General features: G+C 42.6%; 1 protein-coding gene across 1 annotated transcript in view; it reads left to right on the top strand.

Moving 5' to 3' along the window:
- SUSD1 (sushi domain containing 1) overlaps positions 1–22,024 on the top strand; it is a gene marked incomplete at both ends in the record, with an annotated part of 88,399 nt that overhangs the window by 23,491 nt on the left and 42,884 nt on the right. The window contains 2 exon segments of the mRNA XM_084237804.1: positions 13,214–13,393; positions 21,780–21,877. Of these exon segments, the coding sequence (XP_084093930.1) occupies positions 13,214–13,393; positions 21,780–21,877 (278 nt within the window).

Here is a 22,024-nt window from a genome sequence, read left to right as displayed (position 1 = left end):
ACCCCAGGAACCTCAAACCTGCCTGCTTTAATAGGTTCTGTCATCTGCCACATTAAGACAAAACATGCTTTAGTGCATAAGACCTTTAATGGAAAGGAACTTTAATACAATTAATGTGCAAAGAAGACAAGAAAAAGAACAAAGTTCTTAAATCAAGCAACCAAAATTACCCATCCCCTTGTGGGGAAATGCCCATTCAAACAGGGTTGGCCCAAAGCAAGACTGCTGAGGCCCAAAAGTTTGCCACAGTCTAAAGCACCTTCTGGTGGGAACCCATAGGAAAAGGTCAGGAACGGCCATACGAGTCTAAAAGGAAAAGCGCAAAATCAAAATCAAGATAAAAGCTGCCATTGTTAACCTCCCCATGGGTCTCTCAGCCACATATGTTTCAAGTGGACTTGTACCATGTCCCCCAAGTCCGTGGTACAAATCCAAGGCTGAGAAGCAGGTTTAGCTTCTTCACATGTCTCTCTGCTCCATGTGCGTTTTCCAGGTTTTCTTCTTGCTCTCCATCCTTTTCTCTTTTCCCAGTCTCCTCTCTGCTCCTTCTCCTCCCTGAAAATTAGTAGGCGTCTGGATTATTGGACTGAGAATGAAGAAAGTTAATTTAGAGGAGAGTGCTTGTTATGTCCCCCGCCAAAGAACTGTTATTTAGATCTCCACTGGAACCCCCTCTTTCCCTGGGGACCACCCTGTTACAATACAGCTAGTGGTAGACCTGATTTGAAGGCAGAAATTGCAGCTCCAGGACTGGACTCACATGCTCTTAATCCTGCTGATACACTGCCTCTGTTTTTATGCTGATACTGACTTTTGGTTTGTTTTCTACTTTTGGCTTTCTCTGCTTCTCGGTTAGCATTTTACTAGCTTTTGCTATATATAATCTTAAGGAAGCACCCATCTTTTCTCGTTTTGCAAGGTTGTTTTAAAAATCAGAAATGACTTATTTTGATCACAAATCTTTTAGACATCCATTGAGATGATTATATATTTTGTCTCCTTTTAAAAAGTCATATATAGAGTCATTTATATTGTTATAATTACTGATAATACTCAATACTAATTGCTGAACTGACTCTGGGTCTTTGGTATTTTATTATTTTAATCTGGATTATAGCTGCTAAATTTTACCTAGAATTCTGGCCTTGATATTCATAAGCTAGTTTAGTCTGTTTTCATTTTCTGTGCCATCTATGTTGGGTTTGGCATTAAAGCAAAAAAGACTGTGAAAGTACTTCCTTTTTTCTTTATTCTCTGGTATATTATAAATAGAATTTTTAAAGATTTGGGAGACTTCACTTGAAAAGCCATCTGGATGTGGTACTTTTGGAGAGCTATTTTAAAAATTCTATACTTACTGTATGTTTAAGTTTCCTATCCTCTTTGGTAGTTCTTGTATTCCTAGAATATCATGTTTCATCTAGATGTTCAGATTTGTAGAAAGAAGTGTAAAGCACTCATGCTTTTAATTTTCTGTAGTTTTATTTCCTTAGAGTAGAGAAATATTTGAATCAATCCCATGTCATTCAATGGAAGATTGGTTGAATAAATTATAGTATATACGCAAGATGAAATATTGTGTATCCAATAGAAGTGTTGGAAAAGAGTTTTTATTGACATAGGTACATATTATGAATTGTAAGCTGTATGAATAACATAATCTTAATTTGGAATAGTTCATGTGAACATAAATATTTTTTAAGATATTTATTTTTATTTATTTATGCATACAAGAACTGGGATATAGGACAGAAGTGTGTGTGTTGGGGGTGAGAGGATTCATCAGAGACAGAGTGGGGAGCAGAGCAGGCGGATCTACTGAAACACACTGCTGAGGGGAGCAGCATCGAATTGGTGACTCAGTGGTGGCTGGCCATAGATTGATAGTGCTGAGACTTTAACCCTTGCAACACCAGGGAGGCCCATAATGTATACATAAATATTTAACCTTAGAAGGCTCCTTATCAAAATGCTAACAATGGTAATTTCCACTGGCAGGGATTCTGGATGATTTTTACATTTTATGTGTTTTCTATATTGAAGGGATTTTTCACACATTGGGTAAACAAAACTGTTTATCTTTGCAAGAAAAAGCCTTAGTTTCGTTGAATTTATTGCATAGCTAAGAAACTTCAGTGATGTTCTTGGTTAAATTAATCCTTTTGCTCTTCCATTTGCAATTCAGGCTTTAAACACATTTTGATCATTATTACCTGGGGGTTAAGAAATTCAAAAAGTACATACAAAGTATATTTTAATGGACCAGTAATATGCAGAACTTCGATTAAAATGTGCGGTAATGCATATGGAAGAACTCCCTAAGGATTTGTATAGAAAACCCCATATAAAACCATTTGTGTTGCTTTGAAAATTAGTTGTCCTCTGGATTACTGGACTGAGAATGGAGAAGTTAATTTAGAGGGGAGTGCTTGTTCTGTCCCCCCAAAGAACTGTTATTTGGATCTCCCCTTCTTGTTCCCTCCTCTAATAACTGCTTCCTGGGCTTGCTGACACCCTCTTCCTCCTCCCCCACCTCACCACATGGCCACGGCTTCTTTGCTCTGCCTGCTCCTCTCTCAGCACACCCCTTCTTATTTATCTACCCTTCAGTCTTTTTGGGGCTTTAGAATCTGGGCCATGTGCCAGCGGCACTATATTTTTAGCTCGGAGTTATAAAGCTGCAGGAATTGGGAATTCCGCTAGAAATACTAGCAAACTGTGAAGGTGATGTGCTGAGGCGGGGGTCCTTGTGAAGGGAGCAGCTGTGCATTACAGATGGCAGCTTTTGTGGCTGATCATGAACTTCCCATCAGAGAAGGGGAAGTTGGTGGATCCTGTTTTTGCCTACTCCCAATTACTGTGTAGGCGGAGGCTCTACTGCCTGAGGGCCAGGGTGACTGTGGCATGGTCCCCCTCCCCCTCTTCTGAGTCAGCCTCAGAGGCTGGAGCTGGAATTGGGGCCCAAACTCCCAATGGCAGGGATCCCTTTGATTCTTCTGATTTAGGTAGGATTTTTGAAACATCAGTCCCTCATTTCCATCAATTCTCTGGGGGAAAAATAGCACTCTTTTAGCTTGCCTCTCCTGTTACTTTGGTATTATTTTTTCAATATTCGGAAAAGATGCCAGTCGTGATAGTTTATTTTATTATTATTTTTAAAAAGATTTATTTATTTATGTAAAGAAGAACTGGGGTATAGGCCAGAGGTGCGGGAGTGAGAGGATTCACCAAAGGCAGAGTGGGGAGCAGAACAGGTGGATCTGATGTAATACACCGCTTAGGGGAGCAGCGGGCTAGACAGAAGAGGTCTGCTGCACCACATGTGGGTTAGCTCCCTGGCTGGGGATGAAACTCAGGCCATAGAGGTGATAGTGCTGAGACTTAACTCCTAGGCCACCAGGGAGGCCCCAGTTGAGACAGTTTAAATAACTTGGATTTTAAAAGTCCACTCAAGCATGGAGCAAGGTGAGGGAGTCACTTGGACCAGGTCATCGTCAACAACAAATCCAGAGCCTGGGTGTATGACTGAGAGACCCTGTGACCCAGAAATCCTGGAGGGAGGAGGCATGTATGCATTGCACCCACTCTGACCTAAGCTGAGATCCTAAGTGTGATGTGAGAAGAAAAGGGGAAGACTAAGCTGTTCAGATGGGGAGGGAGGCTACTGTGGTCTTCCCTTCGAGTAGTTCTCTTTGCGGGTCAGAGTCTAGTGAGAAGTGATTTTCAGTGTAGACAGACCCGGGGGAGGCCTCTGGGGACATCTCTCCTCCAGGCATGCTTCCCTGCTCCCTGGGGCCTTGTCTTCCTCTCAGACTTGGAATTCTCCTGGACACCCTGTCTGGTACTGAACCACTCCTTTAAGATCCACTTCTACACTTGTTACCTCCAGTCCATTCTCCACACAGCAGCAAAAATGAACTTACTGAACCATAAATTGAATTATTTTCTTCCCTTAGTTAAAACCCCCGAAAACATTGATGTGGCCATTGTGTTTAGAATAAAATCCAAACTCCTAACCAGGCCTCTGAATCCCATGCTTTTGGTTCTCTTGGCTTCTGTATAGGTTACACCTCCTATCTCCCTCTCCCAACCAATACGTCAAGCTCTTGATAGCTTCAGGACCATTGCATATGCTTTCCCCTCTGCTTGAAGCACTGTGCTGCCTGCACAGGACACTGTAAAGCTTGCATTGCTTCCCATTCTGCCACAGTACCTGGGAGCGGTGCCCACTGCTCATGTCCAGCATCGTGATTGTGTGTTATAGTAAAGCACTGGTCTGGGAAACTGAACATTCAACATTTAAAGTTTCTGCTGAATGCATATCACTTAGCGCCAGCTAAAGTTGAAGAATCACAGGTTGAACCATTATAGGTCAGGGACTCCATGACCTACAATGGGGAGCAGAATAGGCAGACAGAATAGGCAGAAATAATAAGTATATTATTTTGATTATTTTCATGGGTTTAAATTTGGTAGCTAGTGATCACCTCGTCATTGCCAGCGTGACCTCTCCAGCCTCTGGCATTGTCTGGCAGACCTGAGCTTTGGAAGCTTCCTGAATCTGCCTCAAAAGGTGGCACAGACAATGGCAGGTGTTGTGGGGTGGGCTCCTGAGTTGTGCTCCCAGCTTGTCCTGTGGCTGAGTCTGTAGAAACCCTGGCCTCCTCTCTTACCTCACCCCTCAAACTTCAGCACCTGTTCTGATACCACACCTTCTTCGTTTACTTTCTGGACCTTCTTGCTTTCTGGACCTTCTTGCTTGCTTCTTGTGACAGCTCTCTCCTTTGATAAACCAGGAACAAGACTTTGTGGCTGTCTCCCAGTTTCCCCTTTCTTCACACAAATGGCCTTCACAGGATGGATGGCACAGCACTGCTGATTGGAGAGAGTTTCTCCTTTGTGTTTGTAAATAAGGATGGGTCCTGGTTTTTAAAGCCTGCTAACAGCAGAGCCTGATTCTCTAGGGGTGGCTAGCACTTCAAGATTTACGAGGTTTTTCATAAACGTTGTCTCATTTGATCTGTAGAAATGCCTCCTGAAGCGGTTACTAGGTTGATATTGTTTCCCATCTCACAAATATGTATTTTCATATGAACCCAACTGATAGTGGGTATCATTTCCCATTACGAACCAGAGAGAGGAAGTGGCTTACCTTATGTAAGCCTGTGTTTTGAGGTGAGAACCCAAAACCCTTTTTTATTTTTATTTATTTATTTTTTATTTATTTTTTAATTTTTTTTTATAGAGGCATGTTTTATTTATTTATTTGTTTGTTTGTTTGTTTGTTTATACAAGCACTGGGTACAGTCAGAAGCACGGGAGGGTGAGAGAATTCACCAGAGCCAGAGCGGGGAGCAGAGCAGGCAGAAGGACCGAAGTATACTGCTGAGGGGAGCAGTGGGCGGCAGGAGAGGTCTGCGCGCCATGTGGGACCCTCCTCCCGTGGCCGGGGAGCAGCCGGGGATCGAACCGGCGCCGCAGAGGCCGCGGGCAGCTTTGCAACCCAGCGCTCAACCGCTGCGCCACTGGGGAGGCCCTGTTTTTATTTATTTTTTAAAGATTTATTTATTTATGCATACAAGAACTGGGGTATAGACCAGAGGTGTGGGGGTTGGTGAGAGCATTCACCAGAGACAGAGTGGGGAGCAGAATAGGCAGACAGACTGAAATACACAGCTGAGAGGAGCAGCAGGCAAGCTAGGAAAGGTCTGCTGCTCCATATGTGTTGCTCCCTGGCCAGCCGGGGGATAGAACTCGTGCTGCGGAGGCTGTGGATTGTTTCATAGTGCGGTGCTTAACCCCTTCTGCCACCAGGGAGGCCCCCCCAAAACACTTTTTTAGAAGGCAGATTCTATATAGATGAGCTCTAGTGAGCTCTGATGATGAAGATGAAAAACTGGAGGACCCTAAAAGAAGACACTGGGCACACACATCTGCTTGCTCAGTGTGATCTAGAATCCTCCAGAAGGAATGATGGCTGAGTCCATAGCAAAAGTGTGGCCCCATCTTCTCTTTACAGAATTGGGGAAGATGGGAGGTTTTGACCAAAGTCGGAACACAAATTAGTGCATTCAGGTGAGGGGTGGCAACCAAGTGTGTCTATGGATTTTGAGCAGTGATGAGGAGAGGATTCTGAGACCACATCTGGACGTAGCAGGGCAGAATCCACCTGGCTGGGTAGGATGGAGTGTCAGCATACTTATCTCGTGTTTATTATCTGCATGCCAGGTGACAGGAGGTTTTGCTTAGCTGAAATAGATTTTCTGGTGGCTCACTATATACTTATACTTAAAAAAGCTGTATTAAATTACCGCCTGCAAGAAATCTCCCATGTTACCCATTGCCAAGTGAATGATATTAACACATGTCACTTATACATGGTTAGAGTTTTGAACAATGATATAGGTTATAAGTTTATCAAAAGATAGTGAGGCATGAGCATTAGAACAGAAAAGTACGAGAGTTTTGGCTTAACTGCTTCCTAGTTATGCGTCCACCTCTAAAATTCTCTATTCTCCAGTTTCCCCTGGTAGCAGGGGATAAGGTGGTTTTCATCCTGTGAAGCTGTAACGAGGTAATGCTGTAAAGTAGCTGCTGCGGAAGCAGTAGTCATCATAAGAGGGTTTTAATCAAGTGGGGGAGTGGCAGTTAATATTTCTAATAAAAATGTCAATCTTTCCGACACTTCGTATCGCTGAGTGGGAAGGGCTAAACTTCTTCAGTTTCCACTTTACCTTGATTATTGGTTTTTGATTGAAATATTCTTTTTTACAACTAGAACATTAAAATGAAGAGTTTTAATATTTTTTTTTAAAAAAAAAAAACTCATCCGCAGCTGAAAGCATCTCAAACCACCCTCACCTTTACAAATGGAAGATCCTTTGAGAGATAGGCTGATAAACTTTTTTTTTCCCTCCTAATCTACATGCTTTTACCGACTTGTCACCTCCTCTGCAGTTCCTGAGGTGTTCAGATTCTAGGTGTTTCCATATTAGACACTATCTGCTGACAATACGTGTTATGTGAAATGGAAATGTTCTTTTTCCTTTAGATAAGCTTTCTCTATGAATGTGATTGGAAGGAAATGTATTGTTAGTTGAGATCAAAGTTCATGGAAGAATTTAGAATACAAAATAACATCAAAAAGTAATTTTTTTTCTTTATACTGCCTTAAGGGCAAGTGGACTTTTTGGTCCTAATGAGCTCATTAGCTTAGTTACAGCAGTTAATAAGCTTCTCTTGAGAATGTGCTTCATGGCTCTGTAAACCCCCCCCCCCACTTCCCTTTGATGATTGCACTAACATTTTCTACATTCAAATTGCCACATATTGAGAGGTAAGATTCTAACCCCCAGCTTCGATGGTATGTGTCATTTAGCGCCCACGTGATCTTGGAATGAGGGGCTGAAGGCATTTGGCCAATTCAGAACATGCCGTAAAGTGCATGAGACTTTGTAATAAGGTTATACTTTTGAGCTCCATTCCTTAGGCCATATTTATTACATACAAATGTCACAAAGGTGAGTGTTTGTGATAATAACTCGAATGACTGCAGGGGATATTTTAAAAATGTAGGCTATAGACACAGCCCATAAAAAAACTGACCATTCAGCAACACATGAAACGAATGAAGAAAGTATAAGAGCTGAATTGTCTAATCATGAATTTAGTGTAGACTCCAGGGTTGATCTTTGCAGTGCTTGGGTGCTTACCACCAACCACATTACCCTGATTCTGGGTAATTCTGATGTGATACTATGGTACATAGAGAATTATTTCTATTGTCAAGTAAAGGTGAAAACTGACTATAGTGTGATTTTTTTTTGGAGTTTTGGTGCTTTTTTCCTACTCATTTGCCACAATTTTCCATCTAATGTTTAACTTTTCCAGGAAGATTTTTTTTTTTTTTGAGGGGAGAAATGGGAGATCAATATCAGCAAGTTGAATAGGTCTGTCATTCATTTCCTGGCAGTTGGCAGAATATCTGCCTCAATTTATAGACATTATTGGTCATTTTTCCCCCTCTCAGCTTGGTATTTATTGGTCTCTAAAGCAGTCGCAGATGACACCTTATATCACTATGTTATTTCTGTCATCAATCATTTTATTGTGTTGATGTTGATAATAAACAGTGGCCGAGGTGGTTGCCATTGGTGATACAGTCAGTTGTTGATTAGATGCCATAAATTGACTATACCTCTCACCAAACAGATTTCCTTCAGGGATAATTTCTTGGCCAGAATGTTAAAGCTAGCAGTAAGGCTAAACATTTTTACCTTCAAGATGTGAAATAAGCTAGACTATAAATGTGGTTCTTGAAATCAGCAAGACATTTTTCCCTCCAGGGAGACCTATTTTGAAGCTGATTATTTGAATAAAATCACAGATAATAGGATAGTAAGGAAAAATACCCAGCCGTGTTCATAATTAGTTGACCATATTCCCAGTGCAGACCCAAACGTTGTTACTTAATGTAATTAAACAGAGAAACATGTGCTTTAATGAACACCCCTAATGCATATGCAATGCAAATTTGTGCTGCTTATTTTTGTCTTTTCTTTGTGATAGTGAGATCTTGGGGTTTTCATGAACTGTATTTTTATTATCACAGCCTCTGTTGGGTTGATATTTGAGTATTTTTTTACTAGGAATTACCTTCCTTTTTAGGTATCATTTGGTATGATACCAGTAGCTGCCGTCTCTATTAATCATCGTGGGAATATCTGAGACAGGGCTGTGTTCCAGGCATGACCCAGGGGTGAGACATCAGTGCCAAGAAGGTTTTAGCAGGTTACCACAGCTGCAGGAGGATGTCTGTCTGTCTGTCCAGCAGATCTCTTGTCTGGGGAAGATCTCAGAGAAAAGGCTATGCAGAGGGAGTTGTAATAGAAACAACCCAGACTGATTTGAATGCTCCTTCATGCAACCTCTCCTGAGGTTTCAGCCGACCTCTGAGGTCAGTCCAGCCAGGGTCCAGAGTGGCCCTGCAATGTGAAGTTGCTCAGAGTTAATGGATCTGGACCTTAGGATTATATAAACCTTGGATTGAATACTGGTTCTGTCTTTTATTAGGAATATGACTTAAGCTCTTAGAATTTCCATTTTCCTATGTGCAAACTATATGAGAAAAAGTTATCTCTTTTGTAGTGTTTTTCTGTGAAGGATAAATAAGATACTGTATATCTAATAGACTATTTTGTGTTTAGGAGATTGCAAGGAATGCTATTATTATTAAAATTATTGCAGTTTGAATCACTTTCCCAGAATTCCCTGGCACAAGACTGATATTAATTTTTGTGGGTCTTTTTCTCAGCTTTCATCAACGTGATGTTTGGTAGGTGTGCATTACCTCTGTTAGATAAAAATATAGAGGTAATATATTCCTGTCTTGATATGTATACTTAAAATTTACTAATACCTATTTCCTTCTCCAAAGTTTATCACATAAAAGAATTTATTATATCTTGAAGAATGATAAAGTAATAGCAAGCTATCAGTGAACAATTATTATTTGCTATGTAAAATTACCATTTTAAGTAGACATTGTGAAGGTCCAAGAGATTATAAAAGAGTCTGTCCTTTACAAAGTGTCCATGTATTTGGAAAGACATAATATATTTGGTTTTTTTTTTTAGATTTATTTTATTTATTTATACAAGCACTGGGTACAGTCAGAAGCACGGGAGGGTGAGAGAATTCACCAGAGCCAGAGCGGGGAGCAGAGCAGGCAGAAGGACCGAAGTACACTGCTGAAGGGAGCAGCGGGCGGCAGGAGAGGTCTGCGCGCCATGTGGGACCCTCCTCCGGTGGCCTGGGAGCAGCCGGGGATCGAACCGGCGCTGCAGAGGCAGCGGGCAGCTTTGCAACCCAGCGTTCAACCGCTGCGCCACCGGGGAGGCCCGACATAATATATTTGTAAAGAGACACTAAATCCTCAAGTTGGAAGTAAAGGTCAAATGAATAGCATAGATAATTATTCTTTTTTTTTAAAAAAGATTTATTTATTTATTTATACAAGAACTGGGGTACAGACCAGATGCAGGAGGGTGAGAGGATTCACCAGAGATGAGTGGGGAACAGAATAGGCAGACTGACGAAATACACTGCTAAGGGGAGCAGTGGGCGCAACAGGAGAGGTCTGCCACGCCATGTGGGACCCTCGCTGGCCGGGATGGAACTGGCACTGCAAAGGCTGCGGACAGCTTCACAACGTGGCGTTCAACTGCCTTCGCCACCAGGGGAGGCCCTAATTATTATTGATTCTACCTTTTCTCTCACTGTCACATCCAGTCTGTCACCAGGACACTGTTCTGCTTCCAGACTATATTTCAAGTCCATCCTATTCTTGCCATCTCTATCATTTCCTGTCAAGTTCATCTTCTGTCTGTTAGGCTACTGCCCTAGACCCTAACTGATCTCTTTCTTCTTGCTCCTATTCTCCCAGCCAGCCTCCACCAACAGTCAAAATAGTCTCTTAAAAATCTAAATCAGATTATTTCATTCCCCTTAAGTAAAATCCAAGTTCTTTCCCAAGGTTCTGTACGACCTGGTCCTCATTTCTTTCCGCCTTCATCTCATGCCATTCTCCTTGCTGACTCATTGTTTTTTCCTTTCTGGAACACAGCAAGAGCTCACATCAGAGACTTTGTTGGCTGTTTCATTCAATTGAAATGTTCTTCATCTCATCCTAAACATGAATGGCTCATTCATATCCTTCAGGTTTAAACTCAGATTTTACCTCTTCAGAGAGGTGAAGCCATTCCTGATCACCATATTTTTAAAAAGTCTTTCCCATCCTATCACCTTATCTTACTTCCTTCACAAATTCCTATCTTACTTCCTCCTTGCTTCCCACCACAATCTAATTATCTTGTTCATATATTACTATGATTTTGTCTATTTACTCTCCCCCAAGAGAGTGACCTTGCCCTTTTTTTTCTCACTGAAGTAGTGACTAGCGCAGTGTCTGACATGTGCTAGGTGCTCAATGAGTAAATGCATGAACAAATGAATATGGGTTGTAAAAGTTTAGAGGGAGAAGGGGCCCCTTTGTTAGTTATTGGGAAGGAGGTTGCTAGGTATCAATAAAAAAGAATATACCTGGGAGAGAAAGGTGTGAGCAAGGGAGGGGACTAAACTGAAATCCTATTGTAGGATTTCAGAGATGGAGCAGATTTTAAGAGGCAGTGGTTGTAGGGAGCATGGATCCAACTCCTGGCTCTCACATAACTACCTATGTGCTTTTGTATGTTTATTTAACATATTTGAACCATCTTCATCTATAATACGGAAAAATAATCCCCTCATGGAGGCTTACTATGAGTAGTAATGATTTATATTTACAGCTCTACTGGGGTGAATATGATGATAAATAATAGCCATTCATTAAAGATTTAATTTAGATTCTCAGTTGAGCATATGCCAAAATATAAAATTTGAAGTTTCGTATAATTTGGATGCCAAGAATACATCTCACTATGTTATTACTCATTCAGAAGAATTTCTTTGGGTAGAGGTTGGGTGGGGCTCCAGCGTGTGTATTTTTCAAAAATTCACCAGGTGATTCATATGTACAGCTATTGTTAGGAACCATGTGTTTAAACCATGCTGGAGACCGCTCTGAACATCTCTGGCCAAGTACTGCCCAACTTGAGTAGCTCTGTGGTGGGAACTCATGGAGCCACGGGTCTTGGTTGTCTACCACTGGGCATTAGCCTGAGCCTTTGAACCTTAATTCCCAAAGACCAGGCTATTGAGCTCTTATCAACATCCAAATTAATATTTTTGATATTAATAAAAAAAATCTTGCAGTTGCAATAAAAGCTACCATGCTATCCATTTTTCTTGGTCAACTTACTTAGATGCCAATTTGGTTATCTTCCCTTTAGTATCTGCATCTCCCCTATCCAGCTGCCTGGCACCCCCCCCCCAAACCTTTTCAATGCGCTGATTATATTTCCAGCTTCAAGGTCCATAAACTTGTATCATCAATCTCTTCACGGATGTTCCCCCTACTTTTCTGCTGTAACTAACCCCTGGCTTAACCTAGATGTTTTGGATGTCAGCAATGACTGGGCAACTTATGAAACATTAACCAGCTGTTCGGTTGGTTGCTCATGTACACACAAATATTCTCATGTCTTGGATTATTTTGGGTTGGTAAATATGTCCAAAGGTTTGATGCTGGGAAAACACAATGAGGCCCAAGGTGTCTCATGTCTGGTAAACATGTATGAACAGAGAACAAATCCCATGAGCAAACATGGGACTTGAGAGGTAGACAGAGGTGGAAGTGGGAGGTTCATGAAATGACCACCTCATTCCAGTCCCATAACTGCACATTTTTTGCATGTACTGACCAGAGATTAACTCTGTTTTTTAAAAAATCTCAGAGTCAAGCTACTGGCCAGGTGGGTAAAACTCTTCTATTGAGGGTCTTATACTAACTGCAGTGACAACAGATGAAATGGTGCTTGGGAGATCTTGCTTGGGGAATTAACTCTGGGGTCCTACAACAGACTCAGCATCCATAAAGGCTTGAAGAAGTGTGCAGTTTCATCAAGTCTACCAACTCAATGTCAGAAGCTCATTTAAGAGAAAACACCTAATTGGGGGCCTCCCAGATGATGCAAAGGGTTAAGTCTCAGTACTATGAAGCAATGTGCAACAAGAGTTCAGTCCCCGCCAGGGAGCTGACCCACATGGCACAGCAGACCTCTCCTGTCTTGCCCGCTGCTCCCCTCAGCAGTGTGTTTCAGTCAGAGTTCTGTTCTGTTCCCCACTCAGTGTCTGCTGAATCCTTTCACCACCACCCCCACCTCTGGCCTGTACCCCAGTTTTTGTATGCATAAATAAATAAATCTTAAAAAAAAAGAATGAATTAAGGTACACAGTAAAGGCTACCAGAAAATCTTAATATTTGAAAGAAACCCGAGATGAACTATTTCATTGACTATAAAATCTTTATAATGTAAATGATCTCATAATTAGAATATTTTCTGTGTGCATATCTGTAAAGTTATGAAAGTCAGACATCCCTCTTCTGCTTCCCAATAGTCTTACATACCTGCAGTTGGATTATTTAATGGGGCTCGTATTTTCTCTTTGTTCACATGAGCAAACTCTATCATTACTAAATGTTTGTTTCTAAAATACTGATTATAGGGACAGAAGCTGGGGGTCACACCTAAATCTGTGCTGCTTCCCATTACAGAGGTCAGCTGCGGCCGCCCTCCAGATGTGCCACACGCCATGCTTGTGGGGAATCCCAGCTCCCGCCTGGGCAGCGAGGCTCAGTATGTCTGCCAAGAGGGCTTCGAGAGTCCTGGAGGAAGGATCACTTCTGTCTGCACAGAGAAAGGCACCTGGACAGACAGTACTGTGACATGCACAGGTATGGACTCCATTCTGCTGGGCTCCCTACCTAGAAGCAAAGCCATCAGCACAAAGAACATAAAGCCCTTCTATTGTCTTGCTGTCCGTACCTGTGCCTGGCGGTGTCACGTATGCTGGTGGGCACCTGGCTTTAGGTTTGTCGGCTAAATCCTGAAGATTTAGGGGGTGATTTTAAGATAACTTAGAAAATTTTGTGCATCTGTCTTTTGAAATTCACCTTAAATCATAGCAATTCCTGGTTTCTCTGCTTGGCTGGCTGAGAGATTTTTCTCCATGAACCATTTTCTCAGGGGGATACACTTAAAAGTCCTAACTTAGTTCTGTTGACAGTTTTTCAGAGCAAAGGCGGTATGATGAAAAAGAGTTTTTTAATGTTTATTTAATTGTGGCAGAGTACACACAACATAAAATTTACCATCCTAACCATTTAAAAGTGTTAAAGTATACTCACATTGTTGTGCAACCAATTTCAAGAGCTTTTTCATCTTGCAAAACTGAAACTCTAGACCCATGAACAACCCCGCACCCCCTCATCCAATCATCCACCGATGGACATTTGGGTTACTTCCACTTTTGATGGCTGTGATGAATGCTGCTAGGAATATTAGCACAGATATTAGCACTGAGACCTTGCTTTCAATTCTTTTGAATATATACCCCCAGATGAACTTACCTGTAAAAAAGGAGTTCTGAGTTCATATTCTAGTAGTACTATGTATTAACAGTGTGTCATCAGGGAAAGCATTATTCTCTGGAACCTCTATTTCCTTGTATACAAAAGGGGAAAAGTAAAGCCTGCTTTTCCTACTTCAAAGAGTTGTTGAGGGGCCTCCCTGGTGGCTTAAGGGGTTAAGTCTCAGCAGCACTATGAAGCTATCCACAGCTACTGCAGCAGCCTCTGCAGCATGAGTTTGATCCCTGGCCAGGAAGCTGACCCACATGGTGCAGCACACCTCTCCTGTCTCACCTGCTGCTCCCCTCAGCAGTGTATTTCAGTCAATCCGCCTGTTCTGCTCCCCACTCTGTCTTTAGTGAATCCTTTCAACCTCCCGCTCCTTTGGCTTACAACCCAGCTCTTGTATGTGTAAATAAATAAATCTAAAAAAAAAAAAATGTTGTTGAGAGGAAATCAAAGGAAATCATCTGGTGGAGCATTTTGAGAAATTTAAAGCACCATATGCATGGCAGGTTTTAACTTCAAGCCTTGCTTGAAGGGCTTCTCATGAGTCACAGTGGATACTTCCAGAAGCACCTCTCCTTTCAAGAAGCAAGGCAGAAAGGCAGTGGGTCTTAGCATTTGTGATGGTAGGTCAGTGATCACCACGTGGTCTTCAGTGACTCTGGCAATATATTCTAGACGTTGACTTGCTTGGCTCTGAAGAGTGAAATTTCAAAGTAACCTTGTTTTGACTTCTGCAGAATTAGGGTAGAATATATTGGGTCTTGCTGGTCAGAGTTCTATACAGAAAAGTCTAGCCCATGCAAACAAGGCATGTGGATTAATGGTGGTTATTTGCTCACAGAGCTGGGCTTCATAACCATGTTGGGGGTAGGAATTTGTTGAAAGCTGTGATTTCATTTAATAAATAACTGTTTAGGACTTACTAGGTATCTATGTGTAAGGTACTTTTCTAGACACTACCTTCTTGGGATTTACAGAACAATAGGGCAAATAGACCTTCCTTCAAAGAAATGTATATACACACATACAATCTTACAAATTCAAGGTGTTCATGGACCTCCAAAGTCCTTGCATAAATCATGCCTGGAGCAGATGGAGAACTTATTTCTGCTGCTAAGGCCCTGTCTGTGCCACACAGACGTCTTAAGTGCAGGAGGATGCAGGCTAGAGACCAAGGACAGGACCAAAGGCGGGAAGACATGCATGAGAATCCAGAGATCTAGTTCAGCCTTCTCTCAGGTCTTAGTGACTTGCCCAACATGTGCAGAGACGCAAAGGCAAACCTGTAACTAACATCGAGAACTCCAGAGTCCCAGTCTTAGTAATTGGAGAAATTAAAAAGAACTAATGCCATATTGTATCAGACTGATGGACATTCCCACCTTTTATTGCATCTCTAACAGAACCTCTTTGAGTTATTTGGAGGAATCGAGGCAGCTGCCTCATGGGATGTTGAATTTAACATTTGGGGCCATGTTCCTGGCCTAGAGCTACCCTCTGAGGCCCCTTGGTAAGAGCTGGGCACAGCGTCTGGACCCTGAGCCATTAACTGTGTGGCTCAAGCTGCTCTGCCCTCCACTGTTCAGAATTCAGTGGGGGTACAAGGATTAGTCACTACATGAAAAACCAGTGGATCTGCATGGGGCAGAGTAAGCTATTAATTAGCTGATGCTTGTAGAGCACTTTGAAGAACAAACATGTTATGTAACTGCTAATTATAATTACCGTCCTCAGCCTGCCACCTTTCACAAAGTCTGGGGCTCCAGCTGCAGCTGTTCCATGGGTTTGTGCAAGCTTTGATTTAAGGAGAGAAAAGGCATTCTCCCTGAGAGCTGTGATCTTTCTGTGAGGAGGCCTCTATGCCCTCAATCAAGATTGGCAGCTAAATTCAATTTCCGCAGATAAAGGGGGTGATTTACATGCTGATTAATTCATGGTGCAGTGCACATGATCTCTGGGTGGGTAGGTAGGCAAGGCTTCTGGAAGTGTAGTGAGCGATTGCTGATTACCATAGCTCTTGCCCGAGTGCCCTCTTCTTTCTTCATTTCCCTGTGTTTTACCCATTTCTTCACACCTCCTTTCTCCCAGTTCCCTCTGTGTATTTGTGTTTACCTTCCTCAGTGTTCACTTTTGCCCCTCTCTTCTGCATTCCTGCTTACCCTGTGAACGCCTTCTACCTCTCTTCTCTTTTACCCTGTCACCCCTCTTTCCACACTTGAATGTTCAGTTCCAAACTGGGTGGAATAATTTATTTTCACCTGGGTTGTTTTTTGTTACCTAAAAACATTTCTTCCTGCCCTCTCTCTTCGCATTAGTCGTGCAGGTCTGTCTATGTTTTTCATGGAGTGTGAACTCTGGCAAGGTGGTGGGACTTTTTTTTTAAAGGCCAGTTTGGACTGGAAACTCCAGACAGCTGAGAATTAGGCAGCCACTTTAGTGTCTGGAAAAACCCCAGGTGGAAGCTTGATGTTTAGTGAGTTGGTTTGCCTTAAGATCAAAGAGGCTGATTCATTCTTGATAAGCTTGTCCCTGGCTTTCATTCTGCACAGGTCATTTGGCTTTTTATGTTTAGAATCTGAGTTAATAATTATAAGGTTGACACTCACTCCCTCTGTGTTCTCAGAAGGGTAACATCTCTGTTGAAACACAGACTGTTTATCTGCTGGGATCCTTTCTGATCCAGCCCCCTACCCTGACTCGGCTGTTGAGTTCAGTTGCTTCCAGGCCTCCTGTTAGCGATTTTCTTGTTCATCCTCCTCTTCAGCTCAGTGAGTGGTCATGTGCCGCTGCATGCATTTCAGATGGAGAAGAAAGGTCAGCTGGAATAAATGGACACATTTATATAAATAGCCACATGGCTGGGATTTCTTTGATAACATATATAATGTTTGTGCCACTGTTTGGACCGTCAAGCATGGTAGTTAATGTTGATTGAACCCTGACTTCCGTGCTCAGCTCCTTTTCATTTTGTCTTCAGAAAAGCCCTGTGAAGTTGGTATTGCTATTTTCATTTCCTAGATGAGTAATCTCAGACTCATAAAAGTTAAGCAACTTTCACAGGGTCATTGAGTAACAAATGGTAAAGGCAGGATTTGAATTCAGATCTGAACCCTGCACGCCCACTGTCTCTCTCCACTGCAGTGTTTCCCAAACTTGAGTTATTGTTCACCACCCTGACAGTGTTTGCCATAATGAAAGCATTATTTATTTAATGTTTCTGACAACAGCTTATTTTGAAAACTTATAATTTACGTTTTGCTGTCAAGTGAGAGTGATCAAGGACACTTTGTAACGTGCATGATATCTTGAATGGGTTGAACAAGGTCTGGTTTTTCTAATATACACAAAACTTTCAAGGAAACAGACACTCCTTCAGATCTTCTCTTTCCAGGCAGCACTCTCTCAGTCAGCCTCCCACCTCTCATCTGCCTTCTCTCCTAGTTTCCCCGTGGGTCTCTGTGCTTCCCAGGGCTCTGTCAGGGATGCTTTCTATGTCCCACCTGGATTTTCACCTGTAGCCCTGGTTTCAGCTGCCGTCCACACACTGACGACTTTTAAGACTGTTTTTTCACCTGGGTAGTCTGTAGATAACTCTGTTTTAGCATGTTCTAAATGCTACTCACAGGTCTCTTACCCACTGGTCAGCTTCCTCCTTCCCTCAGGAGGACAGTAAAAAGGCAATCCATTCATACTCTCAAGCTCCAAAACTGGCAGTCAGCCTGCTTGTTTCTTATCTCTCACCAACTATGGCTTCTCCTTCAGAATTGTGTCAGGGTTTTAGATGCAGTGTCCTTGTTTCATCTCGTCACCTCTTTGCTGAAAAACTGCATTAATGCTTAGGCTCTTCGCTTTGAAATTTAACAGAGCTGATTTTGAATCTGACTTGACTGCTTTCTAGCTATGTGGCCCTTGGCTGGTCACTTGTCTAAGTCTCCGGTCTACAAAATGGACACAATAACAGCTTGCTTGTGGGATTATTGTGAAACTTAAATAAATAATACTTTAAAAGCAGTATACATACCATCTAGTTCATAATAACAACTCAATAAATGTTCACTTATTGTTTTTATTATTGTTCCTCATGTCTGCTGAGATGATGAGATCAAGGCTATACAGACCTATCAATGCTGGGCACACTGTAATCAGTAAGAGGTATGGAATTCTTGCCTTGTGTCCTCCAGTTCTTTGATACTCCAGTGCCCCTTTCAAAAGCCACCAGTTATTCTGAAAACATGTCCCCATCATGTTCCTGCTTTAGCTCTCTGTTGCTTATTGGACTAAGTCTGCACCTAGTCTGGCAAGGGTCTCTCCCTGTCTGACCCTGAGCCCCCTCTGCAGCCTCACTTTCCATTTTTCTTCCTCCACGGTGGTTGTCTTCCCATCACTCTGACTGTGCACCCTTTCCAGTTTCAGGCCTTCCACCTGTTGGCGGTCTGCTCCCACATCTTCCCCATTTGTTACTTTTCACCCATTAAGGTCACATGTCCTGTAAAATCAGCTTCCCAGGGTCCTCCAGTGAGGGCTGGTGGCTTCTTTCTTATACCTGTGGTGCTTGAGTGTAGCTTTGTTCTCGTACTGAGTTGTAATTTACCTGCTTCTGTTTGCTCCCTCCATCGGATACAGGATAAGTACTTCCCTGTTCTCGACGGAAGTACTTAGGTATGGTCATGGCACAGCCCATTAGGTGCCTGGCTAGGTTGACACTTGGCATTCACTGGTCATCATTTAATGGTGAAGGGTAAGTCAAGAGTCCCAGAGTCAGCTCCAAAGAGAATGTTCAGAAACGTTTCCATTTATTGGTACTATTGGAATAGGGCATGACCTCCCAAGTCATCTCTTTTAAAAGGGAAGCATTAATGTGGATGTTTAGTATTTGACATGTTTATAAAGACGGCTTTCCAGCTGATTTGTGGACACCTGGAGGGAATGGCAACCAAGGTTTGTTAACCACTTCTTGAGATGCAATATCTGACATCCCTGTAATCAGATCTGGGTTCCCATCTGTGCAGAGAGCATAGCACAGCCTGAGACAGATGGCACTTTTGAGATGTCATTTGCAGTTGTCATAGTGAATGAGCGAAAAGGAAGGACAAGAAAGGAAACTTCCATATCTGTGTCTCCTTTCTTATCTCTGCTGGGTGACTAAGGGACCTCAAGTGAGAAGGAAATTTGCTTTCTGGCAACCTCGAAAGCAGGTGAAGGGCAGGCTGTTTCCCTTTCCTTCTCAATCAGTGGTGAGTGTCAGAGGCTGTGTGAGTGGCCAGAGTCCACACCCGAGGCCTTCACAGGGCAGTAGAGAGAGGAGGAGGGCCCAGGAGTATATGGGGCTTATTCCAGCTAATCAAGGACACATGCCAAAATCAACTTTATGAATTGATATGTCTTTGCAGCTCTTCGGGAACCCAAGTTTATGGGAGTTTTTCTTTGGTTTCATGAGGTCTGTGCTCTGAGAGGAATATTGATGTAGAAGCCCAGGAGTGCTTCAGACAGACCTCCTAGTGTTTATTCAGAAGTTTGCCTATTTTCCTCTGTCTGCCTCTATTTATTCTCACAGCCTGATAGATGACCTGGGCTTCCCTAGCACCAGATATCGTGGGACATAGCCTCTCAGCTGTGCTGCTGCGGGAGTAATGTAGCACAGATGTAAATCCTCCTCTGGAGAAAGAGGCCAGTGGACAGGGTCTTTATAGAGGAGGCACAGTTCAAGTACAGGAGGAGTGAGCCACCTCCCCAGGTGCCAAAGGTGAAGGCTCCCTTTTCCACTTAGAGGTTGGAGAGATTTGCTGGAAGGGAGGGGCGGGAACTAGGTTGAGGAGAACCATTTTCTGAGATGGAGTTTTCTTTCCCACTCCTCTTGCTGGGACTCTTACCTTGGGTTTTCCAGAAACAGACCCAGAGGCAGAGGACTTACATGCATTACAAATAGAGAAGGATGTCCCAGGAAGCAGGCTTTTGGGCTAAGGTGAGTGAAGTGGGGGGGAGCAAGAGCCAAGCGAAGATTGCCTGGTTATGCTGTGTGCTCAGTGCCCGGGGTCCTCTGTCTGTGCAACAGACCCTGAAAGGTCTTTGCAGCCTGCCCTTCAGGGTAAAGAAAGGGAGGATTCATTATCCACTGGGTGTTTGTTCCCCTGCACTTCTAGGTGTGGGTGCCCTCGCTGTGAAGCTCCAGAATCAGAGACAATATAGTCATATTATCCAAGCAGTGCAGCGGTGGTAGCAGGCACAGGTGAGGTTGAGAGGCTCAAAAAACTTCTGGTAGGGATGTCTGATTCAATGGGAAAGCCTGACTTTGCACTGTGGTGAAATGAGGGAATGAAGATTCCTTCCTCCAGGGACAAGAGAATGGTAGCTTCTATTTGCAGGGAATTTTAATGCCCTTCAATAGTATTTTAAGCAAATTGGTTTTTTAAAGTTCAATTTTGAATTATTCCTCCCTTGCTTAAAAATACAGTGAACTATGATGGAAGACTGCGGTGACTTGGTGGTAAGTACGGTGTGGTGACATACATCTGAAGAGGTGTAATCCTGCGCTTCTGAGTCATATACAGTGTTGTAAACCAATGTTACCAAAAAAAAAAGTCCAATTGACGTTTTTGCACATGGACGCTAAATCCTGTAGCCTGGCTAAATTCCTTTCTTAGCTCCATTTTTTGGTGTGTGAAATTCTTAGGATTTTTTTTTTTAATAGAAAAAGATCATGCTAAGTGTAATTAGAGCTAGTTTTCTTATCTGTAGGAATTTGATTTTGAATGATTGAAAAGGTATGTCCTTGCTCTTTTCCCATCTAAACAACTTCTTGGGTGTTTACTAGGTTCACTGGAAGCCGCTACTCCCAGGAACAAAGACCTTCATATGGTTACCAGTATTGCCAAATCCATTGCATTGAGTATTCATGCAGAATATTTATTTAATATTATTATTATTTACATTTTAAAAGGACGGGTTTATTAGAAAAAAGGAGAAAGAAAAATAGAGGCACCTGCAAAGTCACAGGTGTGCAAGAGAATTGCCTTTTGCCAGTGCAGATATTGTCCTGATATTTTCTTTTAGTGCAGATATTTAAAAGAAGTAGAACAATGCAAAGAGATCTGTGGCCTCCTCATGATCAGGATTAAATGGTATCAGCTATAGGAGGCCCACAAGAATCGGGAGACTTGGTGAATTTTGTCACTTTGTCCCAAGCTGCTCCTGAGGAACAGTCTTGTGTGGTGATGTGTGTTCTTTTTCCTCAGGAACAGCAGTAGCCTGAATAAGAGTGCTCATCAGCTGGGTGGGGCCAGGAAACCAGGAGCAGATCTTACCTGTGTGGCTGTAGGCAAGATTCAGGGCTCACCTTGGGCCTCTTCCCATCCCACACTAGTAGGACTCCAGTGGCATCCAGTGGCCCATCAGGCCAAGCACAGGCTGGGATTCTCATCCATCCTCAATGTGAGGGTTGGGTGGGGGGTGGGGGTTGGTGGTGGTGGTTCTTTTCCTCTAAGCCAGACAGTGGGCCAGGCTCATTCATGATGAAGATAAGTTGGGTGATTGGCCTGGAGGTCTTGACTGGCCTGATTAGGTTTACTTATCAGAGCATGCATAGTGATCAGCAGAGAGCTGACCTGGGCAAACAAAGTCATGCCCTCCAATGTGGTCACCATTAGGGATTTTCCGAAGTCTGTTGAAGCATTTTTTGAGTGGACTCTCTGCTTTTCTATTTTAGAAATAATTATAGAAATTAATAATGTATCCGTGTTTAATAATACCTGTGTGAGGTGGCAAATCAATGCGGGAAGAATAAATCCCAAGATCACATATGTGGTAAGTATAGTGGTCTACTATTTCTTGCTAGGGCAGAAATGGTAACTGGTGGGAATATGGGGGAGCAGGGATGGGAACATGCTCCAGGAAAGCTTCTTAGTCAAATTGCTTTGTAGTCCCATCACCCTTTTAAAGAGTGTACAGAAT

Source organism: Talpa europaea, assembly GCF_964194135.1.
Source record: "Talpa europaea genome assembly, chromosome: 7".
In the NCBI taxonomy this organism is placed as follows: Eukaryota; Metazoa; Chordata; class Mammalia; order Eulipotyphla; family Talpidae; genus Talpa; species Talpa europaea.
The sequence above is the reverse complement of the archived record's forward strand: the minus strand, read 5'-3'. Positions and strand labels throughout refer to the sequence as shown.